At 33.5% G+C, this 22,325-nt stretch overlaps 2 protein-coding genes and 1 pseudogene across 3 annotated transcripts; 1 reads left to right on the top strand and 2 right to left on the bottom strand.

Annotated features, from left to right (window-relative positions):
- Positions 1–28: 28 nt before the first annotated feature.
- LOC114373031 lies at positions 29–1,422 on the bottom strand (annotated as a pseudogene).
- A 10,481-nt stretch (positions 1,423–11,903) lies between these two features.
- Positions 11,904–17,333, top strand: LOC114389386 (UBP1-associated protein 2C-like). Of its 2 annotated transcripts, none has more exons than XM_028350061.1 (2): positions 11,904–13,148; positions 13,952–17,333. In XM_028350061.1, exon 1 carries the CDS (start codon positions 11,993–11,995, stop codon positions 13,145–13,147), a length of 1,155 nt encoding a protein of 384 aa, XP_028205862.1. In that variant the 5' UTR covers positions 11,904–11,992; the 3' UTR covers position 13,148; positions 13,952–17,333. The 2 variants fall into 2 exon arrangements, with proteins under 2 accessions (XP_028205862.1, XP_028205853.1); XM_028350052.1 differs by having other exon boundaries at positions 13,883–17,333.
- Positions 17,334–18,593: 1,260 nt separating this feature from the next.
- On the bottom strand, positions 18,594–20,998 carry LOC114389377 (U-box domain-containing protein 7-like). Its single transcript, XM_028350041.1, has 2 exons — positions 20,519–20,998; positions 18,594–19,627 (listed from the first exon to the last, which is right to left on the bottom strand). The coding sequence occupies exons 1-2, from the start codon at positions 20,749–20,751 to the stop codon at positions 18,778–18,780; spliced, it is 1,083 nt and encodes a 360-aa protein (XP_028205842.1). The 5' UTR covers positions 20,752–20,998; the 3' UTR covers positions 18,594–18,777.
- Positions 20,999–22,325: the final 1,327 nt, after the last annotated feature.

Raw genomic sequence — 22,325 nt, 5'->3', positions numbered from 1 at the left:
CTACCTAAATGGTTTTTGCTCTGACACATTTACTTAAACTATGGGATAAGAGGCTTGCATGTTAATGCCACAGAGACCTGCAGGGTCACCAGTGTCCCTCTTAATCTTCATGTAACCACCCTCACCCCAATGTTGGCCCCATGAATTCCTTATCAACCAGTACTTGCCATTTGCGTCCTCATTATACCCAATTGCAGTAACTGCATGGTTTAGGTTAGTTCCACAGTTCTCCCCAGTGAAAACTCCTCCTGAGTAAAACCTAAATGCTTGTCCATTAGCATCAATGCCTACGATCACAGGTGGTCTTGCCACCTCCTTTAGAAGTTGTTGAGACATGGCCCTTCTTTTCCATTGTAAGGGTATTCTGCTTCGGTTTGAAGGCCATGGCTATGTGTGTATTCAAGGTTTTTTTCGTCATATTCTCCATGGCAGCCGTTTGTACTGGCACAATTCACCAATTGTTGCTCGGACAATGAAACCAACTTGCCTGTTTTGATTTTGGTAATACCCTCAACAGCTGCCACAACTGCAAATGCCGAACAACTCCCTGCACAGAAAATTGGACATGATGACCCAAAGGAATTCCGATTCAAGAACAATATCAACACACACACACTAAAGTGAATAGAGTTTAATGATCATCGAGTAATAGTATAAAGTAGTTTTACATTGTAAAGTATCGACTGTACCTATCATATTTTAGCAGAGTAGCAGACGATTATAAATATGGTAAAAGATAATTGATATGATATGTACGTCAATACATCGTATATATTAATGTAATGCACAATGTCTATACTATTGGTTTAATTATTTATGTTACACAAAGACTATATCAATGGAAGTAATCCTAACATTTCCCTTTTTTGTCTCTTAATAAATGGTTCTTTTTCCCAATGAATTGATCGAAATTTGAAGGGCATGATGATTATCACTTCTATATAATTAGTTTGACACAACAACATACCACACGGGCCTTGGTTCTTAATATTGTTAACAGCTCCTCTCTTTCTCAATCCAAGCTTTTTGGCACAATACCATTGACACTTTTGTTGTGGTGACCAAGATTTTGGTTAATCTTGGACAACACTGATTGAGTTGGTGGCTTATAGAGAAATCCTGTGTGAGACGCAGCGAATTCTTCGTTAGTCAAATCAGCAAAACTGTTAAGGCTTAAATTGTACCTCTTGTTTCCTTCATTGTGTGTTACTCTATGAACTCCAAATTCTCCTTGAATATCTGTTGGCGTTTGATCTTCTCTTCACTGTCAGCATAAACACGGCCATGCAAGGCCATCCAATCTTCATGCTGTGTGGCAATGGAAGATTCAGAGAGTGTGCGGGACGTGGCACGAGATATGCATCAAGTCCAGAAAAATATGAAAAAGGTAACAATGTATTTTCTGTTTAGTGTTATAGCCATTGCTCACAGAATACTAAGGACTCACTCAATGGGGAAATGTCTTTAACTGAATGGTTATTTGTGAAGAAGTGGTGTGAAAATTTGATAGGCAAATCGGTATATACAAGATGATACAGGTAATCAAGGTAAATCTGTAGAAATATGACACTTTATTGCATTGTCAATCCTTGATTTATTAATTATTAATTAATGGTTCTATAAAAATACTAATTAATGGTTATTAGTACACTTTATTCTGTAAAGTGTACTCTCCTCCCTCATCTTAGAAAATTCAAATCCAACATATTTATTTGATTGATTTAGTCAATAATTAAATATATATATATATATATATATATATATATATATATATAATATTTTAGTCAATTTATTATACTTTCTTTCCTAAAAATATAATTATAGTTATTATACAAATATATATTGTAATTCAAATTTATTAATATACAATTACATTATTATAAAAGGAAAGTTTGCATGTAGGAAATTTGAACCAATATATATTTTGATTTGAAATAATTAAGATAGTTAAAACTAATTAATATGTATTAAGGTATTTAAGATTATTTTAAAATTCATTTGACCACCCTTGCACACCATCCTTATGACATTTTTGACTTTATTGTTGTCTCTTCTACATAGGTTTATAGTTAATATTTTTTTTCATCATTACATGTAAGTTTATGTGTCTCTTTTCTTTCGTCATTATTTTTTATCTCATTTTTCACTCACTAAATATTTGTATTTCTCTATTTTATTTCTATCTTGGACCACACCTTGCATGTCTCATTATTTTACTTATTTTTCAGTGTTTGGCAATGGTGAAACATTGAAGATAAATATGAAGGGAATTTGTAGGTAAATTCATATTATTTATTAAATTTTTAAAATAATGTGTTTTTTCTCTAAAAATGGTGTTTTATGAATTCATTCTTAATTTCATATTTAACTTAGTGCCTTTTATTTTATTTTCCTTTATGAAAAATTTGAATACTTTTTACTTGATTTATATTTTCGGTTGATTTATTATACATTTGAATTTTTTTATTTATTATGCATGGCCTTTTAATTATGCATTGACTTTCTATTCAGTATACTTAAACTTATATTTCAAATCTACTCCAACAATTAATTTATACTTCATATCAATTTAAAACATAAAACTTATATACAAATATAATAATAGAGATTTTTTAAATGTTGTCGCATTGAAATCAACCGATTGGATCGGTTAAAGGCTTCAATACGATTCCAAAATAGTATCAAGTGATTGATACTAAGAAGGAAAATATGTTGCTCAAAAATGGGTTCTTGTTAACACCAAAATAGTTAATTGACAAAGGTTTAGCAGTCGACAACTGATGTTGGCTGACACAATAGCCAATAATATAACTATATTTAGCCAACCAGGAGTAAGAAGGGTGTAATTGGAATAGTGAGAGGACAAAGACCATTGTCTTGTATGCAATTGCCCAAGGAGAGTGGATTGACAATATTTACAAGGAATAAATAATTAGAATCATGTACCGCATGATCCTCTTAAATCTAGGGATAATGGTTAGGAGTCGAGACTAATTTGTATCCATTCTTATCAATATAAATAGGGAAAATTTAGATGTAAAGAAGTCCACGACCATCACCAATAAAAAAATACTTTATATTTTGCTTAATTCTACGATTCCTTTTCTACTTTCATTGCCTTTATCGCTTTTGTTTACCTTTTATGCATTTTCTATTCAGTCAATTACAACATTTATTTTATCGTAATTTTATACACGAATAGTTTAACCAAGAAACCTTAAATTCAAAATTGTGGTAAAGCTCTTTGGAGTGGGCTAGCTAGGACCCTGATCAAGAAATAAAATATTTTCCTTGAGTTAATCACTTAAGTGGGAACCGATTGGTGTTAGCCGACATAATAACTAATCATATTTGACACAAACATAATTTTGACAGGCCTAATGGGACCCTAATTACACCACTGAGGTTTCCTACACTTTATGTTGAAAATTCTTCAATAATTAAGGTTGGTTCACATTCAAGTAAACGTGCAAATTTAAATACATGGGAAATTGAGGAGCACATTCCAAAACATGCATAGGAAGTTGTGGAGCACTTTCCAAGGGCTTGGAATTGGTTCCTTTGACCTTGAGACTTACACACTCCACATAGGAAATTGAAGATTAGAGTTACAAGAAGCTTTGTGAATGTAACTTATTTATTGGCATCCATCACTCACTCTTGAAGGAAGTCACACCCCTCTCCTATAAATAAGGAGGCTTGTGAAGAGTTAGAGCATCCCATCTTATCTCATCTAAAGAAAAGTAAAGCAAGAGTAATATTGAGAGATATTCTCTTGTATTGAAAGAGTCATTGTAATCCTACTTTTAAATAGTGGAGATATTTATTGGTTTGGTCCCATAGTTTTTACCAATCACATGGAAAGGGTTTTCCACGTTAAAAATTCTTGGTGTCATTCTTCTATTCTCTATTCTTGTTTTTCCGTTTCCGCTAAGTGCCTATTTTGAGTTTACAGAAAGGAAAATAGTGTTGGTGTTTCCTAACACTTTCAAGTTTCACCTAATCATTCTTGGCATATGCAATTGAGATCTAGAAGGAAGACTGTGGAGCTACTATGAAAGATGTAATTGGTTCATCGCATCACCACCAAAGCAGGCGTTGTGTCAACTGGATTATCCACAACTATTGTGGCTACCCCTGCCCATGTAGTAGCTTGTTGCGGCGGTTGCATCCAATAATCCTGATTTCATTTTGGAGGATTATGTGGATTGCAAGGTAGAAACCCCTAACAACACATTAGCCTAGATGTTGGAGATGGCTCAACCCTTCCCTTCACCCATTCTCTAGCAAATGGAGATGGGAGTTTGATAACTACTAAATAAATGTTGTTTTTGATAATAAAAATGGAGGCAAAATGTCTAAAAAAAATAATTGTTTAGCAGTTATTCATGCTTAATTGTTAGGAATTGACGTTTTTCAATTATGGCTCACAGATATAAAAAATGGAGGGATTAAAAGCAAAAAGATGCAGAAAATACGAAGAAAAAAAATAAAGATTTTGCATCAGGCCCAGCCCAAGGCGCGCTTAGCACGCCGCACGCACTAAGCGCGAAAATAGACACTTGTGCTAAGCGAGCAGAGCGCGTTAAGCGCAAAAATAGGTACCTGCGCTGAGCGAGCAGAGCACGCTAAGTGCGAGTATAAAGGCCTAAATCCACTCCAACAACTATAAAAAGAGAGTCAAGCCAAGTAGAAAAAACCACACCGAGTCTCAAAGCACTCTCATACATATCCAAATCCTGAGAACTCTTCCTTAGGGAATCCTCTCTTCTCTCTCATCATTTTCTCTATTCCTTTCTTTCATCCCTTCTCTTCCACCAATTCTTATACCCCCATTTCAGTGTAAGGTCGTCATGGCTATGAGAGGATAAATCCTTAGTTAGGGCTTGACAGGCCTAAAAAGCCAAAGAGATGTATGATGTACTCCATATTTATCAATGGAATAGGTGTTTTCTATCCTATTGTCCTTTTCTATTTATATTTCATGCATTACTCATCTTTACATTATGTTTGGAGTTAGATGCTCGAGAGAGGATAACTCTTAATAAAAATATAAAGAAGACATGCATGCAATTGAATATATGTGGGTAGGATAAATTCACCTAATTGATAAAGAAAAATTCAAAAATCATACATCCTAGGCAAACAAGACATGCTAGGTCCTAACATTTGCATTCTATTGAAATCTCTGATTAAATACTTTGCTTTCTATTATATTTACAATTATCTGCTATTAATTCATGTTTCCTTTATCTATCTTTTACCTCTCTTTATCTTTTCTCTTATAAAAATTGAAAATTATACAATACGAGTACAAAACAAAGTCTTTATGGAAATTGACACTCGGACTTTCGAGTTTTTACTACTTGGACATTTGGTACACTTGCCAAATAGCTAACAGGGTTTGTAACATTATGCAATAGATCTCAAAAGCAGACAGGCAACATAGTGAAGCCTATGGTAATGAATGAAATCCAGAAGGCCAAAGAGGAGGAATGTCGCCAACATATAACCCTATAGTTAGTTAGAGACACCATCGATCCAGTTTTGTTTTCAATGGATATCCTATAGGTGCAACTGGTCATGTATCCACCTAATGCGACTGGGCTAATTTGTTTGCCACCAATGTACCCTAGTGTATTTGCTCTTGTTTATTCTCACGAGCATATTCCAATGACCAAAAGTCACACTGGGAGACGTCGCTTACCACGTAGGTTATCAACTACCCCGAGAGCAAAACAATTACATGTCTTCCTATTATTTGTGCAATTGTTTTCTTTAAATGGTTTAGATGTACTTAGTAAAAATTATTTGTGCAATTTTTTTCTTTAAATGGTTTAGATGTACTTAGTAGAAAAAATGATGCATTTTAATATTAAAGCGACTCAAAATGGACAAAACGTTTTTATGGAGACTAAAATTGAATTTTGAAAATTCTAAAGGAATTAAAAACATATTTTATTTTTTAAAATATGAGGAAGGATTAACTTACATCAAAATAATTCTAAAAAAATTACTCCTTATTCTTATAATTTATTTTCTTAAAATCTAATAGTGTTAATAACTCATTAATCTTTATATTCTAAGAGAATAAATAGTGAAGACGGAGAGTAACTATTTACTCTTAGTGTGTGTTGATCCTTCTTCTTAAGATATTATGTGAGAGTTTTTAACATTTTTATATAATTTTTTTACATTTTTTTAATTAACATGAAACATATTAGATGAGAGTTTTTTTTTGCTTAATTATATTTTTAATCCTTGTAAATTTGTATTTTTTCAATTTTTGTTCCTGTAATTTTTTTATTCATGTTTAGTCCCACACAACTAAAAAAATGCAATTTAGAAACCGAAATTAGCAACCAGAAAGTTAGCGTTGTAACTCGCGACTGAATTTGCGACCAAAATTGATCATGATGTGTAACTTGTGTCAACAACTGAATTAGCGACCGAAATGAATGGTTGCTAAATACTTTGGTGGCTATTTCGGTTGTTGTATATGTAAAAAAACAAGAGTACTTTAGCCATTGAAATAGCAACCGATATGGAGTTAAAGATAGCAACCGAAGCAATTTCGGTGGCTATATGAAGATTATAGCGATCGAAAATAATTCGATCGTTGTGGATATTAAAGTTTCAGATTAGCGACCGAATTAGAGACTGAAATAACTTTTTCTAATAAATTGTAATATAATTTTTATTTAACATAAATTGTAATAAATATATAATGCACTTAAATATATTTTGTACTAGAAAATATTGAAATTAGTATATTAGTAATATTTTTCAATTAAGAATATAATATTTACATTATTTGATTAAGATAAATAAGTCATGCTTATCATTAGTCTTTTAATTTGTGTTTTTTTACAAAATAAATATTTAAAAATGATAATAAATACCTTTTATATTCTGAAAATATATGATTATCAAATTTATAAAATTAAGTAATCAAAATTAAATATAAGGTATAAGTGTAACACCAATTATTCAATAAGTTTAAATATGATATAAGTAAAATTTATGCATTGATGAAGACCCAATTTGACTTTAGTACAACATGTGCATTGAACAAGGCCCAATAAGCTGCAATGTGTAACATATGCATTCACTAAAATTTCAAATTTACTTTAATTTAAGGCTTAATTGTAAAATATGTCCCCTTATTTTATCTATAATTTCACCAAATTAGTCCTCCTATATTTTTAATTCACAATTTTAGTCGGTGATTTTAAGTAGGGGTGGGTAAACAGGTTTGGGTCCATGGATCGGATAACAAGGCATGTGGTTTGCACAGGCGACAAACCATTTTTTTTTATAAAATTCATGTCTATGCAAGATTTTGGGTTCGTCCAGCATAATCCACAAGCCGTGTGGGTTTGGACGACGGGGTTCATGGGTTGACCCGCAAACCTACAACTACTAACCAAGGTCAACCCAAACCAAATTAATCCTAAAAGCCTAATCTAAAATTTCTTTTCATTTATGTTGAAAATTTATTTGGTTGTGTTAAAATTTTTGTAATTGAGTATTTGTTAGAGAATTATTAAGATTTAAAAAAAAATATATAATTGAGTGTAATTGGAAGGAGAAGTAAAACTTAGGTCATGAAATTATACTAGAACAATACATTAAAATCATCCAATGAGGAGCATTCTTTTTTTTGTAGGGGTATGCATAGCAAATATAAAGCATCAAAGGAGCAAAAATTCATATAAAAGACAATATCAAACAAGTTAATTGGGAGATGTAATACCTAGTAACAACACCCATTGATCATCCCCAAAGACCTATACGAGATATTTGTTTGTTGCTCCTCAAATATGACACCTCCATCTTGAGATCATCTTTCTACCACACAAAGGAATGAACACATTTTGGTAGTTTCAAAAAAGATGGAATATGCAGAAACTCAACTTAATAGCCAGAAATTAATAAACGAATAAAAACATGCATAAAGAGATAACTTACTTCATGCCAACCAAGACTAACATAGTCTCCATCAAATAAGCCTGACCCCGAGAAGTCAAGGGTAAAAACAGTAATATTTGAAGGAAGAAGAATTACAGCAGCTTCATTGGCATCTGCCCTACATCTACTACATCATTGTATGTATGCACACATATCACAAGAGAGAAGTATAGAATAGCTAAAAAAATCTATGGTCATGCATATACAATTTTTTAAAAGCATCAAGACAAGAGTCACTTTAATAACAAATACTTGTTTCCATGGCAATATATAACACAAGGAAGAGAAGTATCTTCAGGGAAAGGAGAAGGAAGATAATGACTCCACTTCAAGGTATAGCCCCTGGTGTCCTTGAGCTGCACAATCGGAAAATAGATAATCTAACAGCAAGCAAACAATTGGAATCATGATTTAACTATATATATATATATATATATATATATATATATATAGACAACAATAATTGCAAGAAATCATCAAATAAATAATGTCCATACTTGCCTCCAAATCCTGCCTTTGGTATGTTCGACCTGTAAGGGTGAATTCCTTTTCCCACAGGTACTGATCAGGGTTATACTCCGTCCTGTAAAAGTGATAAAGTAGATATAGTTGTAACTAAATTTGATGGAGAAAGATAATTGCAAGTTGAGCAATGGATGCACATGCACTTATAGCTAAAACAATTAGTAAAAAAAAGGTGTTAAGTTCAATAGGAAAGACTGTCTAACATAGTTCATTGAAGATGATTGAGTGTGTGTTTAGTTTATAGGTTTCACAACTTTCAAAACATCTCAACGAAAAAGTATATCTCTAATTAGATTGGGTTGAACTGACGTTTAATTAGTCACTTTTCACCCAGAAAAAAGGTGATCCAGTGCCTACACACCCTGTACATTTTGGATAAGCTTCAGGAGCAATCATGAAAAAGGTAGATAACGAAACAGAAGATATAAATTTGTTCCGCAAAACCAAAATAATTAGAAACAACTAAATAAATTTTAGGGATAAAAAACTGCATCAGAGAACCTTCCTTATATTCAAAGAATATGCAACAAATGAAGGGGAATCAGAGTAGCACTCACCATAAGAAGCTATTACAGGTCGCTCAGGGTGCCTGACTATGGATCTGATGCTTCCAGAGCATTTTCCAGCAAAACATCCTAGCATTTTTCCTGCAATAAATCATTTTTTTAAACAATTAAAAACACAAACTCATTCAAAAAGGTCAACAAAAAGACATCAACAACAAATATTACTATAATTCCCCCCATAAAGTCACCTCCAAGCTTATATAAATTACTAAAAACTAAGTCTTAATATAATTCAGACTTTGCGCTTTTCTTGCTGCTCATGGGCCCACAGAAGCCCACTCGCACGCTCCTACTCCCTGTGCTCAACGTCTCCAACCATGACTCCTCCTACTGCTCGAACTGAGAGGACATTGTTGCCCCAAACAGCATTGTCATTGTGGAAGACGAAGAAGCACCAAACGACGTCGTTGCGGCACCGAAAATTGAAGAATTGGTGGCGCCGGATGCAGGTGCGGGAGAGGAAGAGAAGGCCAAGGAAAATTTCTTGCATCCTTCATTTGTGTTTCTCTACAAACTCCAAATTCTCCTTGAATATCTGCTGGTGCCTGTCAGCATATACACGACCGTGCATGGCCTTCCCCTCTTTATGCTGTGTGCCAATGGAAGAAGGCTCAGAGAGTGTGCGTGACATGGCACGGAATATATTTAACTCTTAATTTCGATAGGTTATAATTTTCCATAAATTGGAACAATATGTATGTGATTGATTGATATGTGATTAGTGTAATAAAATAAAATCAACAAATTAAATATAGTAATTATAATTATCATGAATAAAAAGAAAATTAACGAATTAAATATAATAATTATAATTTTTTTAAAATATTATGTATTGCCTAATTTATTTATATGTTACATTAGATAGCTTGACGAAACGAATATATTTAACTCTTAATTTTAGTAGGTTACAATTTTCTATAAATTAAAATACTATATATATGTGATTGATTATATTGATAAGTGATTAGTGTAATTAATTTTTATAAATCAATGTATTAATTAATATATATGATTCGTAATCGAAACAAATTTTTATAAAGTATCATATCATAACATGTGTGGTAGAAACCTTTAGAACGTATATATATTGTTCCAATCAACATTTTATGTCTTAGTCCCTATAGATAGGAATGGAGGGTACTATACAAAAAATTTAACATCAAGTTTTAGATTTTAAATTGAGCATCGCCTTCATGTTCATTTGTCTATCACTAAAATATATTTATTATTTATTAAAATAAAGATTTCATTAGTAGGGTAATCTTACAATGTACATATAAAATTATTCATGTAATCAATATTTTTAATATATAAAAAAAAATGATTCATGTATTTAACATGTATTGCATTTAATGTTTTACTTCCTATACTTGCACTACTTTTGCATTTTGGTTCCTATAATTGCACAAATTGTAATTTTTAGTCCGTACACTTAAAAACTCTTGTTAGTCTTTATGCAAGCATCTTCAATTATATTTTGATCCTCGTCATTAAAAGAAACTTAATGTCATCAACCGTGGATAACATGGTTGTAAAATTACTTGTTTTAATTCCTAAACGGACTTTTTTGTTTTTTTTGTTTTAGTCTCTATTAACATCTTTTCCTTTTTTTCTTCTTCTTCCTTATCATCTCTTTTATCCATTTTTTTTTCTTTTTTTACCAACACCTCTCTCTCTTCGTTTTTATTTTACGGGTTTTGTTTCTTTAAATACTCTTACATCAACTAATTATCATGAGTCCTAATTAAATTATGAAGTATGGAGATTGCACAAATTGGACGCACTTCTTGGACAAGACAAAGATATATAGCCTACAAATAGTGATTTGTGTGTAACACTCTTTGTAGTGGTGGGGACTACTGCATCGTTTTAATCTCATTGCATACAACGCTTAGAAATTTTCTGCATTGTTTCAAACGCTTGCGTATTCATACCATATAACTCCATTAACTCTAGTTTTCTAACACTACCACAACATCAAAACTAGCACCCTAAAACCGTCAATTTTTTTATAGTTGTTGATAGGAACTAAAATAATTTAAAAATAAATAAATCTTGCATAAGGAGTTAGTGAGTATTTTTACAATGCAACATATGCCAATGCCACATTAGCATCATGTTATGCATCAAAAAAACATTAGCATCATGTCATCCACTATTAACAATGTTATTTGTTTTATCAGCAGGGAGCAAAACAAAACTAAAAGTGATTGCATGGGAACTAAAATTGAGGATTTTTAAGTGTAAGAAGTAAAAAATAATATTTGTGTAAGTATAGGGATAAAACATAAAAAATGTATGTATAAGAATAAAGATATAAAACTCAGGTTAAATTGCGTGAACATCCATTAATGACATTAAGTTTTTTTTTTAAAGACAAAAATGAATTTGAAAGTGCTTGTATAGGGATTAAAGGGGATAATTTTTAAGTGTAAAGACTATAAAATAAAGTTTGTGCAACTATAAGCATCAAAAAATTGATTAAAGAAAAAAACTTCAGTAAATTAAACTTTTCTTTTTATTTTTGTACATCTCTTATATAAAAAATGTCTTTTTTTTCTTTAAATGTATTTGATCCAACTTTTATTAAGAAAATTAGGACAGACCTATACTACAAATTCAAGATCTTCAAAACATTTAAACTCAGTTATAAATTCTATCAAATGTGTTTGACCTAACCTTTATTATTATTGCGTGTGTTTGACCTAAATATTCAAAGATCTCAAATCTTCAAAAGTTTCAAAATAAAATATTCAAAATCAATAATAAATTTGATGATAAATTCTAGTAGTATTAAATATGTTTGACCCAACCTTTATCCTATAAATACAACACAAACAGTCTCAGATCTGTTTAGGTTCGGTTTTCTAATAAAAAGCACTTCACTTTCGTGCCTTCTGAAACCCTAATTCCCAATTCTTAACCGAGCCATGGAATTCCCCAAGAAGCGCAAAACCCAAGAGAACGGCGACACCACCACCGACTCTCCGCCGCCGCAATCCACCGAAGAAGCCCCCCTCGCCGCCGCAACCCCGGCCCCCGCCTCCCCCCTCGCATCTGAAGACATCCGCAAGATCCTGCAACCGTTCTCCCAGGAACAGCTCCTCGACCTACTCCAGTCGGCGTCGCTCCGCCACCCCGACGTCCTCGACGCCGTGCGCGCCGTCGCGGACTGCGACTCGACCCTCCGGAAGCTCTTCGTGCGCGGACTCGCCGGCGAGACCACGACGGAGACGCTCCGCAGCGTGTTCTCGGGGTTCGGCGAATTGGACGAGGCTATCGTGATCATGGACAAGGCCACCGGAAGGTCCAAGGGCTACGGCTTCGTCGTGTTCCGCCATGTGGACGGCGCAATTCTCGCCCTCAAGGACCCCAGCAAGAAGATCGACGGCCGCATGACAGTCACGCAGCTTGCCGCCGCCGGTGGTCCCGGCGGCGGTGACGTGTCGCTCCGCAAGGTCTTCGTCGGGAACGTCCCCTTCGAGATTTCCTCGGAGAGGCTCCTCGACGAGTTCCTCAAGTTCGGAGAAGTCGAGGAAGGGCCTCTAGGGTTTGACAAATCGAGTGGCAAAAGCAGAGGCTTTGCCTTCTTCGTTTACAAGACCGAGGAAGGTGCAAGGGCTTCGTTGGTTGAACCTTTGAAAACTATTGAAGGGCACCAAGTGATTTGCAAATTGGCTGTGGATAACAAAAAGACGAAACCTTTTGGAACGGATCAGCATCAACATCAGCAGCAACATCCGCAGCAACAGATGCAGCAGCAAGTTTCTATGATGGTGCCTCAGTATGGTGGATATGGTGGTAATGGTTATGGGATGCAGCAGCAGCAGCATCAGGTGCCACCGTATAATAACCAAGTTCCGGTTGCCGGTGGTGGTGGGTATGGCCATCGATATGGCAATTCGCAGATGGCTGGGCCGGTATCTGGTGACTATGGTGCGAGGGTGCCTCCCAATTCTGGTGGGGGTTACCCTGATGGCTCGCAGTATGGCTTCCCTCCTTCGTCGGGGCATCCGCCGCAGCCGCGGGTTCCGATGGCGAGACCTCCTGGTGGAATGTACCAAGGCGCACCACCCTATTATTGAGGTAATTTTTCGTTATGATGGCTTATTTAGTTGTTGATTAGTCTATACCCCTATTCATTGGATAGATAATATATAAATGTCTGTTTGTTTTAGCTGAACTTGTATTAAATGGTTGAGAAATGCTAGGCATAACACTTTTGAACTCACTCTTTAGGAGTATTGTTGAAATTTGTTGGAAATTACAAATTTTTTTGGTCCTAGAACTTATTTTATTGAGTCTCACTTATAACTTTTCTAGTTTTCAACGAATTGTAACAACAAATTTCAAACTTTTTTGGTCCTGGGACTTATTTATTGAATCTTGCTCATAATTGTGTAGTTTTCAACAAAATGTAACAGCAAATTTTATTATTTTTTGGTCTCGGAACTTATTTATTGAATCTCACTCATGATGTTGTAGTTTTCAACAAATTGTAGCTAACAGTGTGTGTTAGAGAATGTGTTGCTGGCACTCTTATGGGATGGTTTTTAAAATAAATGGAGTTTGTTATGGTTTTTAAAATGCAAATGCTTATTTCTACATGTACTTTTGGATGGCTCTTGTATATTACAATATGTGTTCAATTAATTGATTGGTGGTATGAATTGGCTTTGATGTCTTTTGTCAGCACTATATTTTGTTTTATGATCTGTGTATATTGAAATTTGTTTAATACTTGATCATAATTATCACTTTTGAGTTTTGACAGTTCGTTATGTTTTTAAATGTTAATGATTTGTTTGAGTTTTGGATAGGTGTTTAATTCAGGTTTGTGATGGCTTCTTGGGCGCTAATGCTTTAAATGGTTGCTTTCGTGCATGCAGACAATGAAATCTTTGGTTTTGGTTACATGGACTGCTGTAATTTGTTGCTGCTTCCCTACCTCTGCATCTATGTGTTATGGTTCCATTTGTGATTGGTGTTAGTTGAAGCATACATGACTTGGCGTAGTACTTGAATGTAGTACTTATGTGGAATTTCTGTAGAATTTTTTGTTCTTAGTTTTTACCTAGTTTAGTTTCGCAAGTTATTGACTAAATGCCAAGGTGGTTACATTAAATTTTGAAATGTCTCTTATTGTGGTTTATGCTCTTTCGTGCACATATGTACTCTGTGGTTGTCGTGATGACTTTATTTTTGTTCTTTTAACTTCCGCAAGTTGCAAGTATTTGCTTTGTATGGTGGCGCTCGTGATACATTTACTTATTTTTTGAAGTACCCTTCTCACCTGGTTTTATATTAAATTTAGCATCAAATCTTAATGAGTGAATCAGTTAACTCAAGTCTTAATGAGGCTTATTCGAATTGCCTTGAAGATGAAATCTGCAATTGATTTGCTCTGAACTGGATGCTTGTGGACACCTTTGAAAAATTCATGATATATTTGAGTATTTTGTTGAATATCCTTTTCATTTGGTTTTATACTAAATTCAACATAAATCTTTTATGAGTAAACTTAAACATAAGATCTGCTAATATGATTTACCCTGAAATGGATGTTTCTAAATACCTTTGATTATGAAAAATGCCAACCATGAGATTGATTACCCTGCTTGTTGTGAAATCAATGGTCAAACTTGATGTGGCAATTGCAATGCCATGTATTTTTCATGTATAAATGGTAAACCTTTAATTTTTTAATGTTAAATTTATGATGATTATTTTTAAGCTCCCTCAGTTTTCCGAGCCAACACTTTGCAAAAAATAAATTAAAGTAAGGTCAAGTAACAACAAATATTTCTTGAGTAAACCACCAATTTGATTCTTGAAGTGTTACCCTCTCTCTCCTAAATGATCCTTAAAGTAAAACAAACTACTTGAGTAGTCCTAGAAGTATTAGAAATCAAACAAAGTAGTCCCTTTAATATAAAAGTACCCTTCAAATTATTCCTTAAGCATTAAAAAGATACATTAACTTAGGGACTAAATTGATGAATATTCAATATTGTAGGGGATAACTTGAATAGTTTTATTACCTTAGGAATTATTTAGGAGAGAGAGTAATAGTTTGAAGATGAAATTGGTGATTTACTCGTATTTATTTCTCTGTATCTTGTGTTAAAAGTAGGGTATGCACATATTAGAATTTTAGGGCCTAAGTTTAACCCTCAAAATTGACTTGTATCTTGAAGATTGCCCAAAGCTTAAAGTAAATGATCCTTAAAGTAAAGCAAACTACTTAAGTAGTTCTAGAATTATTAGAAATCAAACAATGAAGTCCCTTTAATATTAAATACCCTTCAAATTAGTCCTTAAACTTTTTTAAAAAATACATCAACTTAGGGACTAAAATTGATGAATATTCAATACTTTAGGGATTACTTGAATAGTTTTATTACTTCAGAATTTTGTGTTAAAAGGGAGGGCGAGCCCTGGTGCAGCGGTAAAGTTGTGCCTTGGTGACTTGTTGGTCATGGGTTCGAATCCGGAAACAGCCTCTTTGCATATGCAAGGGTAAGGCTGCGTACAATATCCCTCCTCCATACCTTCGCATAGCGAAGAGCCTCTGGGCAATGGGGTACGAAGTTTTTTGTATTTTGTGTTAAAAGTAGGGTATGGAGATATTAGAATTTATAGGGCTCTTAACCCTCAAAATTGACTTGTACAATGAAGATTGCCCAAGCTTTGAGCTCAATTTAAGCCATATTTCTAGTTGATGTGGGACTAAATTCCAGTCAATTGGGCATTTGGGACTGCAATTAAGATAACTTTCCATCAAAAGATAAAAAGCAAAACAGAATAATTTTGTTGGTTGTTTGCAGTTTACCTCGTCTTGCATTGTGCTGTTGTTGAATTCAAGTGGAGTTTCAATTAGGATCTTGTTAATGCTATTTGTTAAATTAGGGCAAACTCAATCTCTATTTAAGTCATATCTTTTGTCGGTGTGAGACTAAACACCACCCTTGAGGTTGCAGTCAAGGCAGCCCCAAAGAGTCTGCAACTAAGACGGACTTAGGGGTTCCCATAGTTAAGATGGCTTTCTAACAAAAGATTAAAGGAAAAACAGAATAATTGTGTTGGTTGTTTGCCTCTTCTTGCGTTTTGCTGCTGTTGCATCCTAAGTGGAGTTTCAATTAGGATCTTGTTAATGCTATTTGGTAAATCAAGACTATTGGCCTAGAGCGTAGCAACGTAAGTGGGCCAACAATGGATAGATCTAAGATAGGCTCTAAATACTATTTAAAATGAGTTTAGGGCCTAATTCAACCACCCTAAATTGGGTTGTAAGGTGAAGATTGTCCAAGCTTTACAAGCTCTATTTAAGTTATATCTTTAGTTGATGTGATACTAAACTCTACCTTGAGGTTGCCTCTAAGCTCTATTGCAAGCTTGGACAATCCTCACCTTACAACCCAGTTTTGTGAGGTTGAATTAGGCCCTAAACTCCAATTTTAAAAAGGTATTTAGGGCCTATCTTAGATCAATTGTTGGGCCACTTATGTTGCTATGCTCTAGGCCAATAGCCTTGATTTAACAAATAGCATTAAGGCAGCCCCAAAGAGGCTGCAACTAAGACGGATTTGGGGTGACTGCAATTAAGATGACTTTCCAATAAAAAGAGAAGAAGCAAAACATAATAATTGTGTTGGTTGTTTGCCCCATCTTGTATGGTGCTGCTGTTGAATCTTTACGTATGTGGAGTTTCAGTTAGCATCTTGTTAGTGCTATTTGTTAAATCAGGCTACTTGTTGATGCTATTTTATCACTTGAATAGTTTTGCTTCATCTTGCATTGTCCTGGAGGAGTTAAATATTTGTATGGGAATAATAACTTGCTTTGGTGCTTCTTTTGTTCATTTTTTTCTCCCGTGTTTCATCATCCTTTTGGGCCAAATAGATTATTGTTTGTTTGTTTCTTCTGAACATTTCTACGATGTTTTCTAATTTGATGGCTTGTGTATCAAAACATATGAATGTCCATATATGCTGCTTTTTCTAATGATTTTCGAGGTGGGTCTCCTGGTTGATTTCGACTTGAAGTACTTCGGCCAACACTGCATTGCTGTAGTCATTGAGGTTGTGGACTTTTGAATGCCATTTTTGTTTCCAAATGTTCGTTGAAGGAGGCAAGCTATTTCTTTAATCGTAGTTCAAAGTGAGACAATTACTTGTAATACTTTTGTAATGAAATACAAATGTCGTCTTAGGATAAGTGTATGTGACAGATGGTTTTGATATAATATATTGCGCTTCATTTATTTTACGAGGTTACACGTGCACACAGCATTTATTTATGCTCCATTGTTAATAGATTGTATACTTGTACGAATTGATGAGCATAGACTCTAATTGTTAAGTTGTGAAATATAGAGACCACTTCTGCATGATGCAACTTCTTGTAGAAGATAAGATCATTGATTGTAATCAGTTGGAATCAGAATAAATACTTGTATAACGTGGTACCAGCTCAATATTGCCCATGCTCGAGATTGAGGCAAGTGTTAGGGATCTGTTGGACAAAAATCTAGAGATTATTCTTTTTGCTTTATAATAATGTGTGGGTGGACAAAAGATTTGATACCATTCCTCTAAGGACAAAACCCGTGTAGCGTTTGATATACGCAATACGGAATTTATCATGCAGGTTTTTGTTTTATGTTTTGGACATGGAGTTAGCACTTAGCAAGTAATATTTTGTTTTGACTAAAATAGGGTGGAGTTGAGGGAAAAAAAGAAGAATCGTTCCACTGTGTTTTATTTTTCAATTATGATGCCTGCTGGGTACATCTTGGACGTGGAAAATCACTTCAATAGCAAAGCCAAGTTTTCTTTGAATTGACGTGAAATAAGCTATACTTGTGTTACGAACGAGATTCCAAACACACTTTGAATCTTAAGTGCAGTTGAAACAGTAACAGGTAGCCTTCAAACATGTAAAATCGTTCCCTTATTTGACATATGTTTGAAGTTGCTTCTAGTTGTATTTCAACAAATGCTTTAATGAAATGTACTAATTGACTCCTAAATACATTATTGGTCCTTTTCACTTTATTCTACAAGACTACAACTACTATCTAAATGACCAATAATTGATAGAATTTCTTTAAAGTTTTTGATTGTAAATGGATAACATTATTTCTAACTGTAGATATTACTTTTACAATTTAAATGACAGTGATGACGTAGTAACAGGGTTAATTGCTTTCATACAAGTTGTCATATTTAAGTTAGAGACGGTTTATCTATACAAAGTTGTGTATAACTTTTTCCGAATGTATTATCAATAAATTTTGACACAGTTAATAAATACTACTAAATAGATACTTTATATGTTTTTTTTAAAAAAAATTGATTTTTAGTCATTTATTTCATTGATATTTCTGCATTGAGAGAAATTAATTTCCAGCTGAGTTATATAAAATCTTAAAGTGAACATGGAAAAAGACAGATCAACTTTATTATTGGTCATAGACAGTTATGCAGAAAATCAGTTTTCTGGATCTGCATCCCTAATGTTAAACATTTATTTTACTCTGAAAATGAAATTTCTTCATTTATATTGGTGAAGATATACAACCATTGTAAAAAGAAACGGTACGATTTCTTTCATGAAGATGACTTTTCCAGATAAAATTGCTTTCTCTTAAATTGAACCATCAATGGCTGTCTACACTGCTAAATGGAGTCACCTTCAAATTTTAGAATGACCCTTAGTAGGGCAAACTTTTGGAACTTGTGTTGATAACAAGAGACTTCAGCTTATTAGAATCATCTTCAGCTCCATGTGCTCTTTTAGTTATTATTTCCATATTCTTGTGCAAACTTTCTACCACAATTTTTTTCATCATTCTCTTCCCTTCTTTTGTATCCCTTTGCTTTACAATTGATTCCTTTGCAGTTCTTGAAGTCTGTGGGCCTGAATGTGGTCCCATCTTTATTTTCCTTTCATCCTTAAAACATTGCAATAATTTCAGTGCGCTCTTCTGAGCTAAAGAACTCCCCACTAAAGCCACCTCAAGAAGTACAGGGACAATCCCTGACTGCAACATTTTCTCTCTCTGTGTTGAGCTTTTATGAGCTAGAATAACCAAAATATAAGATGAAAATTCTTGACATTTAGGTTTATCTTCCCAAGTTAAGATCTCAATCAAGCATTTTGGCACCATTGAACTATTTTCTATTGCCTTCTTTCCTATCAAAGTCACCCCCAAGTTTCCAAGGATGGTAAGTGCTTTCTCTGAAGTTCTTCCTTTCATCAAGGACATTTCCAAGAGAATAGGTACAACCCCATTTGAAACCAAAGGCCCTGCATTCTCTAACAAAGATGAAATGTTGCACAAGGCCACCAAGCATGATTGTTTGGTATCAAAACTTGAGCATGACTTGAGAATATCTATGAGGAATTGGAGAAAGTGCAACGAAGAATGACGAAATTGGATGTTTCCTAGAGATGACAATGAAGAGAGCAAGTGTGCAAATTCACTTATTGATTCATCTTCAAGGTCAATTTTCTTAGGCAGTTTGGACGATATTCCTGCCTCCAATATCAAAACCTTGTTTCTGAAAAAAAAAATAACAAATGTAAAATTCTTTATACCATATCAGCAAAACAAGCAAACCGGGTTTCAAGTTTCAAGTCAAACAAATTCAAAGCAAGGCTAAAGAAACGCTTGTCAGCACGAACTAGTCAATGTTTTCCTTTTGACTGGAATTGTGAAACCTGCATTTTATCCCTCGTTGGAATTCATTTCATTGTTGATGATTTCAAAGTTTGGTCGCGGTTATATTGATATTGTAGGAAATTGAGATAAATATAGTTACAATTACAGTTACAATATAATTGCAGAACCTTCAAAAACTTTATCTAATTATTTAAAGTTATGAGCCACATAAAAAAAGTAATATATCTGTACTTTTTTAATATATCTTTTATGTTTATTTATTACGTACGTTGACATTTTATATACTATTATATTTTTCATTTTTATAATCTATAACATAATTTCGTTTCTTAAAAGGCATTATTATTACATGTCAATTTCTGAATAAAAAAAAATAGAGGTATTATAATATCATGGCTGCAGCCTGCAAGTTTGCAACTATAGTTGCTGACCACGATTTAAAAGAATGGTGATCCAAAGTCATAGTTGCTCATTTCGCTTAAAACACATTTTGTGCGTTATTGAGCTGCATCAAGAGATGCAAACAACACAAAGAACAAGAAGGCAAAGAATTACTACTATTTAGTTTTTTAAAAACCATTTATAAGTTTGAACTATTCACTAACTTCGTAAATGATTAATTTTTACTGGAAAAACTTGATTGATTGATCTTTAACAATGTCTTACTTCTTATAGTCACGTTTTTTCATACACAAAAATTATCTATATTAGTTGAAATTATGCCTAACCACTGAATGTTTTTAAAATCAAATGAGTTTTTTAACCTTACCTGTGATTTCCTCCATTGGATAGGTGGATCAGGGCCCTGAGTCCTACTCGGCGGCGACTCGCCAACTCGGAAACCGCCATAGAAACCAACACTCTCACCACCCCAAGCTCACTTGCCATCTCTCTCACCTTAACATCTTGTTTAGCTAACCCTTCTTCAATCACCTTTGCTGCCACCTCTTTCTCTTCCCAGCTTCCAAAGTGAAGCTTCTTCACACATTTTTGCAACAACATCTCACCACTCTTTCTAGATATTCAACCTTGTTGTTTGATGAGAGGAGTAGGAACTCTTTGGGGTGAATAAGAATTAAGAAGCAAACATGTTTGGTTTTGAGGGGGGATACACAAGGAGAAATGTTGTTTCTTGTTGTAGTATTTGTCTGTGTTTGTAACTTATGAGAGAGAGAGAGAGAGAATTGAGGGATAGAAAGTTAAGCAATGAGACAATTACAAGACCCAGGGAAGCACAGAATGCATGCAGAGGAACATATATTTGATGTTGCATTTTAATCTGGTGCTACATATGTATTTAATGATTATTAATCGTAACACACTATTTAATGAGTTTTTTTAAGTAAGTAATTCAAAGTAATTAAGAGGGTTATTTATTACCTTTTAAGATATTTTTACTCAGAGCAATAAATAAAATGAAACAATTAATATGAGATTATATTTAATTTAATTTTGAATACCGCACCGACCACGAATCAACTGTCACTCAAGTTATTTATACCAAAAAATATTTAACTTTTGAATAAAAAAGGCATTTTATTTCATTAAAATATTACTCTAGTTGTATTTTTAGACCTTCGTATATCAAATTAAAGCATTTTATTACATGAGTTTTGTCCTTAAAGAAGAGATTAAGATAAGTGTTAACAATATTTTAACAATACATTCTCTAACATATTCTTTGTAACTCATTTTATTATTAATTAAAATTTATTGAAGCTATAAAATCAAGAAAGAAAATTATAAAATAAAAAATCAATTCAACAAAACTTGTAATAGAGGATATGTTCAAAATTGTGTTATTAGCATTGTTGTTAAATAAGCTGTACCTTTAGAAGGTAAAGTAGTGGTAGGGAGAGTGAAATAATTGTTTCTATAATCAAACTAATGGCCTTTAAAAGGACTGACAATTCTATATACAATTTATAAGTGAAAATAAAAATTTATGCAATCCAAAACCGTTTCAGGGATAAAGATGCTCTTAACTTATTTAGGCCTCTACACTGAAAATGATAATAAATACGAAAAATGGTGGATGAGTGTTGAACACAAAACAAATTATACGGAAGAAATTAAGTTTGATTTTTATTTTTATGTAAAAAAATTTTGAGCCAACAGCAATCACATACTGTAAGTGGAACTAATTTTTTACCTAATGGGTTAAAGCACTTATGCACAAGAAAAAAAAAAAAGCACAAAACAAATTATTTTCTAATATTAAGACTATTTCATTCCTATATCCCTCACATTATATGTTATCTATTGCCCTTTTGTTCCTAGTTAATGAAAACATAACAAACAATCTTACTTGCCAGAAAATTATGAACCCTTCCAAGAAGATTGATTATCTTCCTGTTCAACCACTTAGCTCACACCATTTTATGATTGAAACCTCATGGGCCGATCACACCAATTTAGATGGAAATAGCAGCAGTTCATGATACAATTGAATTGAATCAATTGCTCATTCGTCTCTTGCCATTTGAATTGATCATATGAACAAAATCTTATTTCCTATAACTAAGTATAATCTGAAATCTTGGCCGGTTAATTTAATTGGTAGGTTCCATTATTAT

Source organism: Glycine soja, chromosome 2, assembly GCF_004193775.1.
Source record: "Glycine soja cultivar W05 chromosome 2, ASM419377v2, whole genome shotgun sequence".
Classification (NCBI taxonomy): Eukaryota; Viridiplantae; Streptophyta; class Magnoliopsida; order Fabales; family Fabaceae; genus Glycine; species Glycine soja.
Note: the sequence above shows the minus strand (reverse complement) of the source record. Positions and strands in the feature narration are given on the sequence as shown.

Excerpts from the sequence above, each read along its gene's own strand:
- LOC114389386 (XM_028350061.1), top strand. The coding sequence starts at position 11,993 with ATGGAATTCCCCAAGAAGCGCAAAACCCAAGAGAACGGCGACACCACC.
- LOC114389377 (XM_028350041.1), bottom strand. The coding sequence starts at position 20,751 with ATGTTGTTGCAAAAATGTGTGAAGAAGCTTCACTTTGGAAGCTGGGAA. Across the intron at positions 19,628-20,518 it reads TCCAATGGAGGAAATCACAG|AAACAAGGTTTTGATATTGG; the intron begins GTAAGGTTAAAA and ends TTTTTTTTTCAG.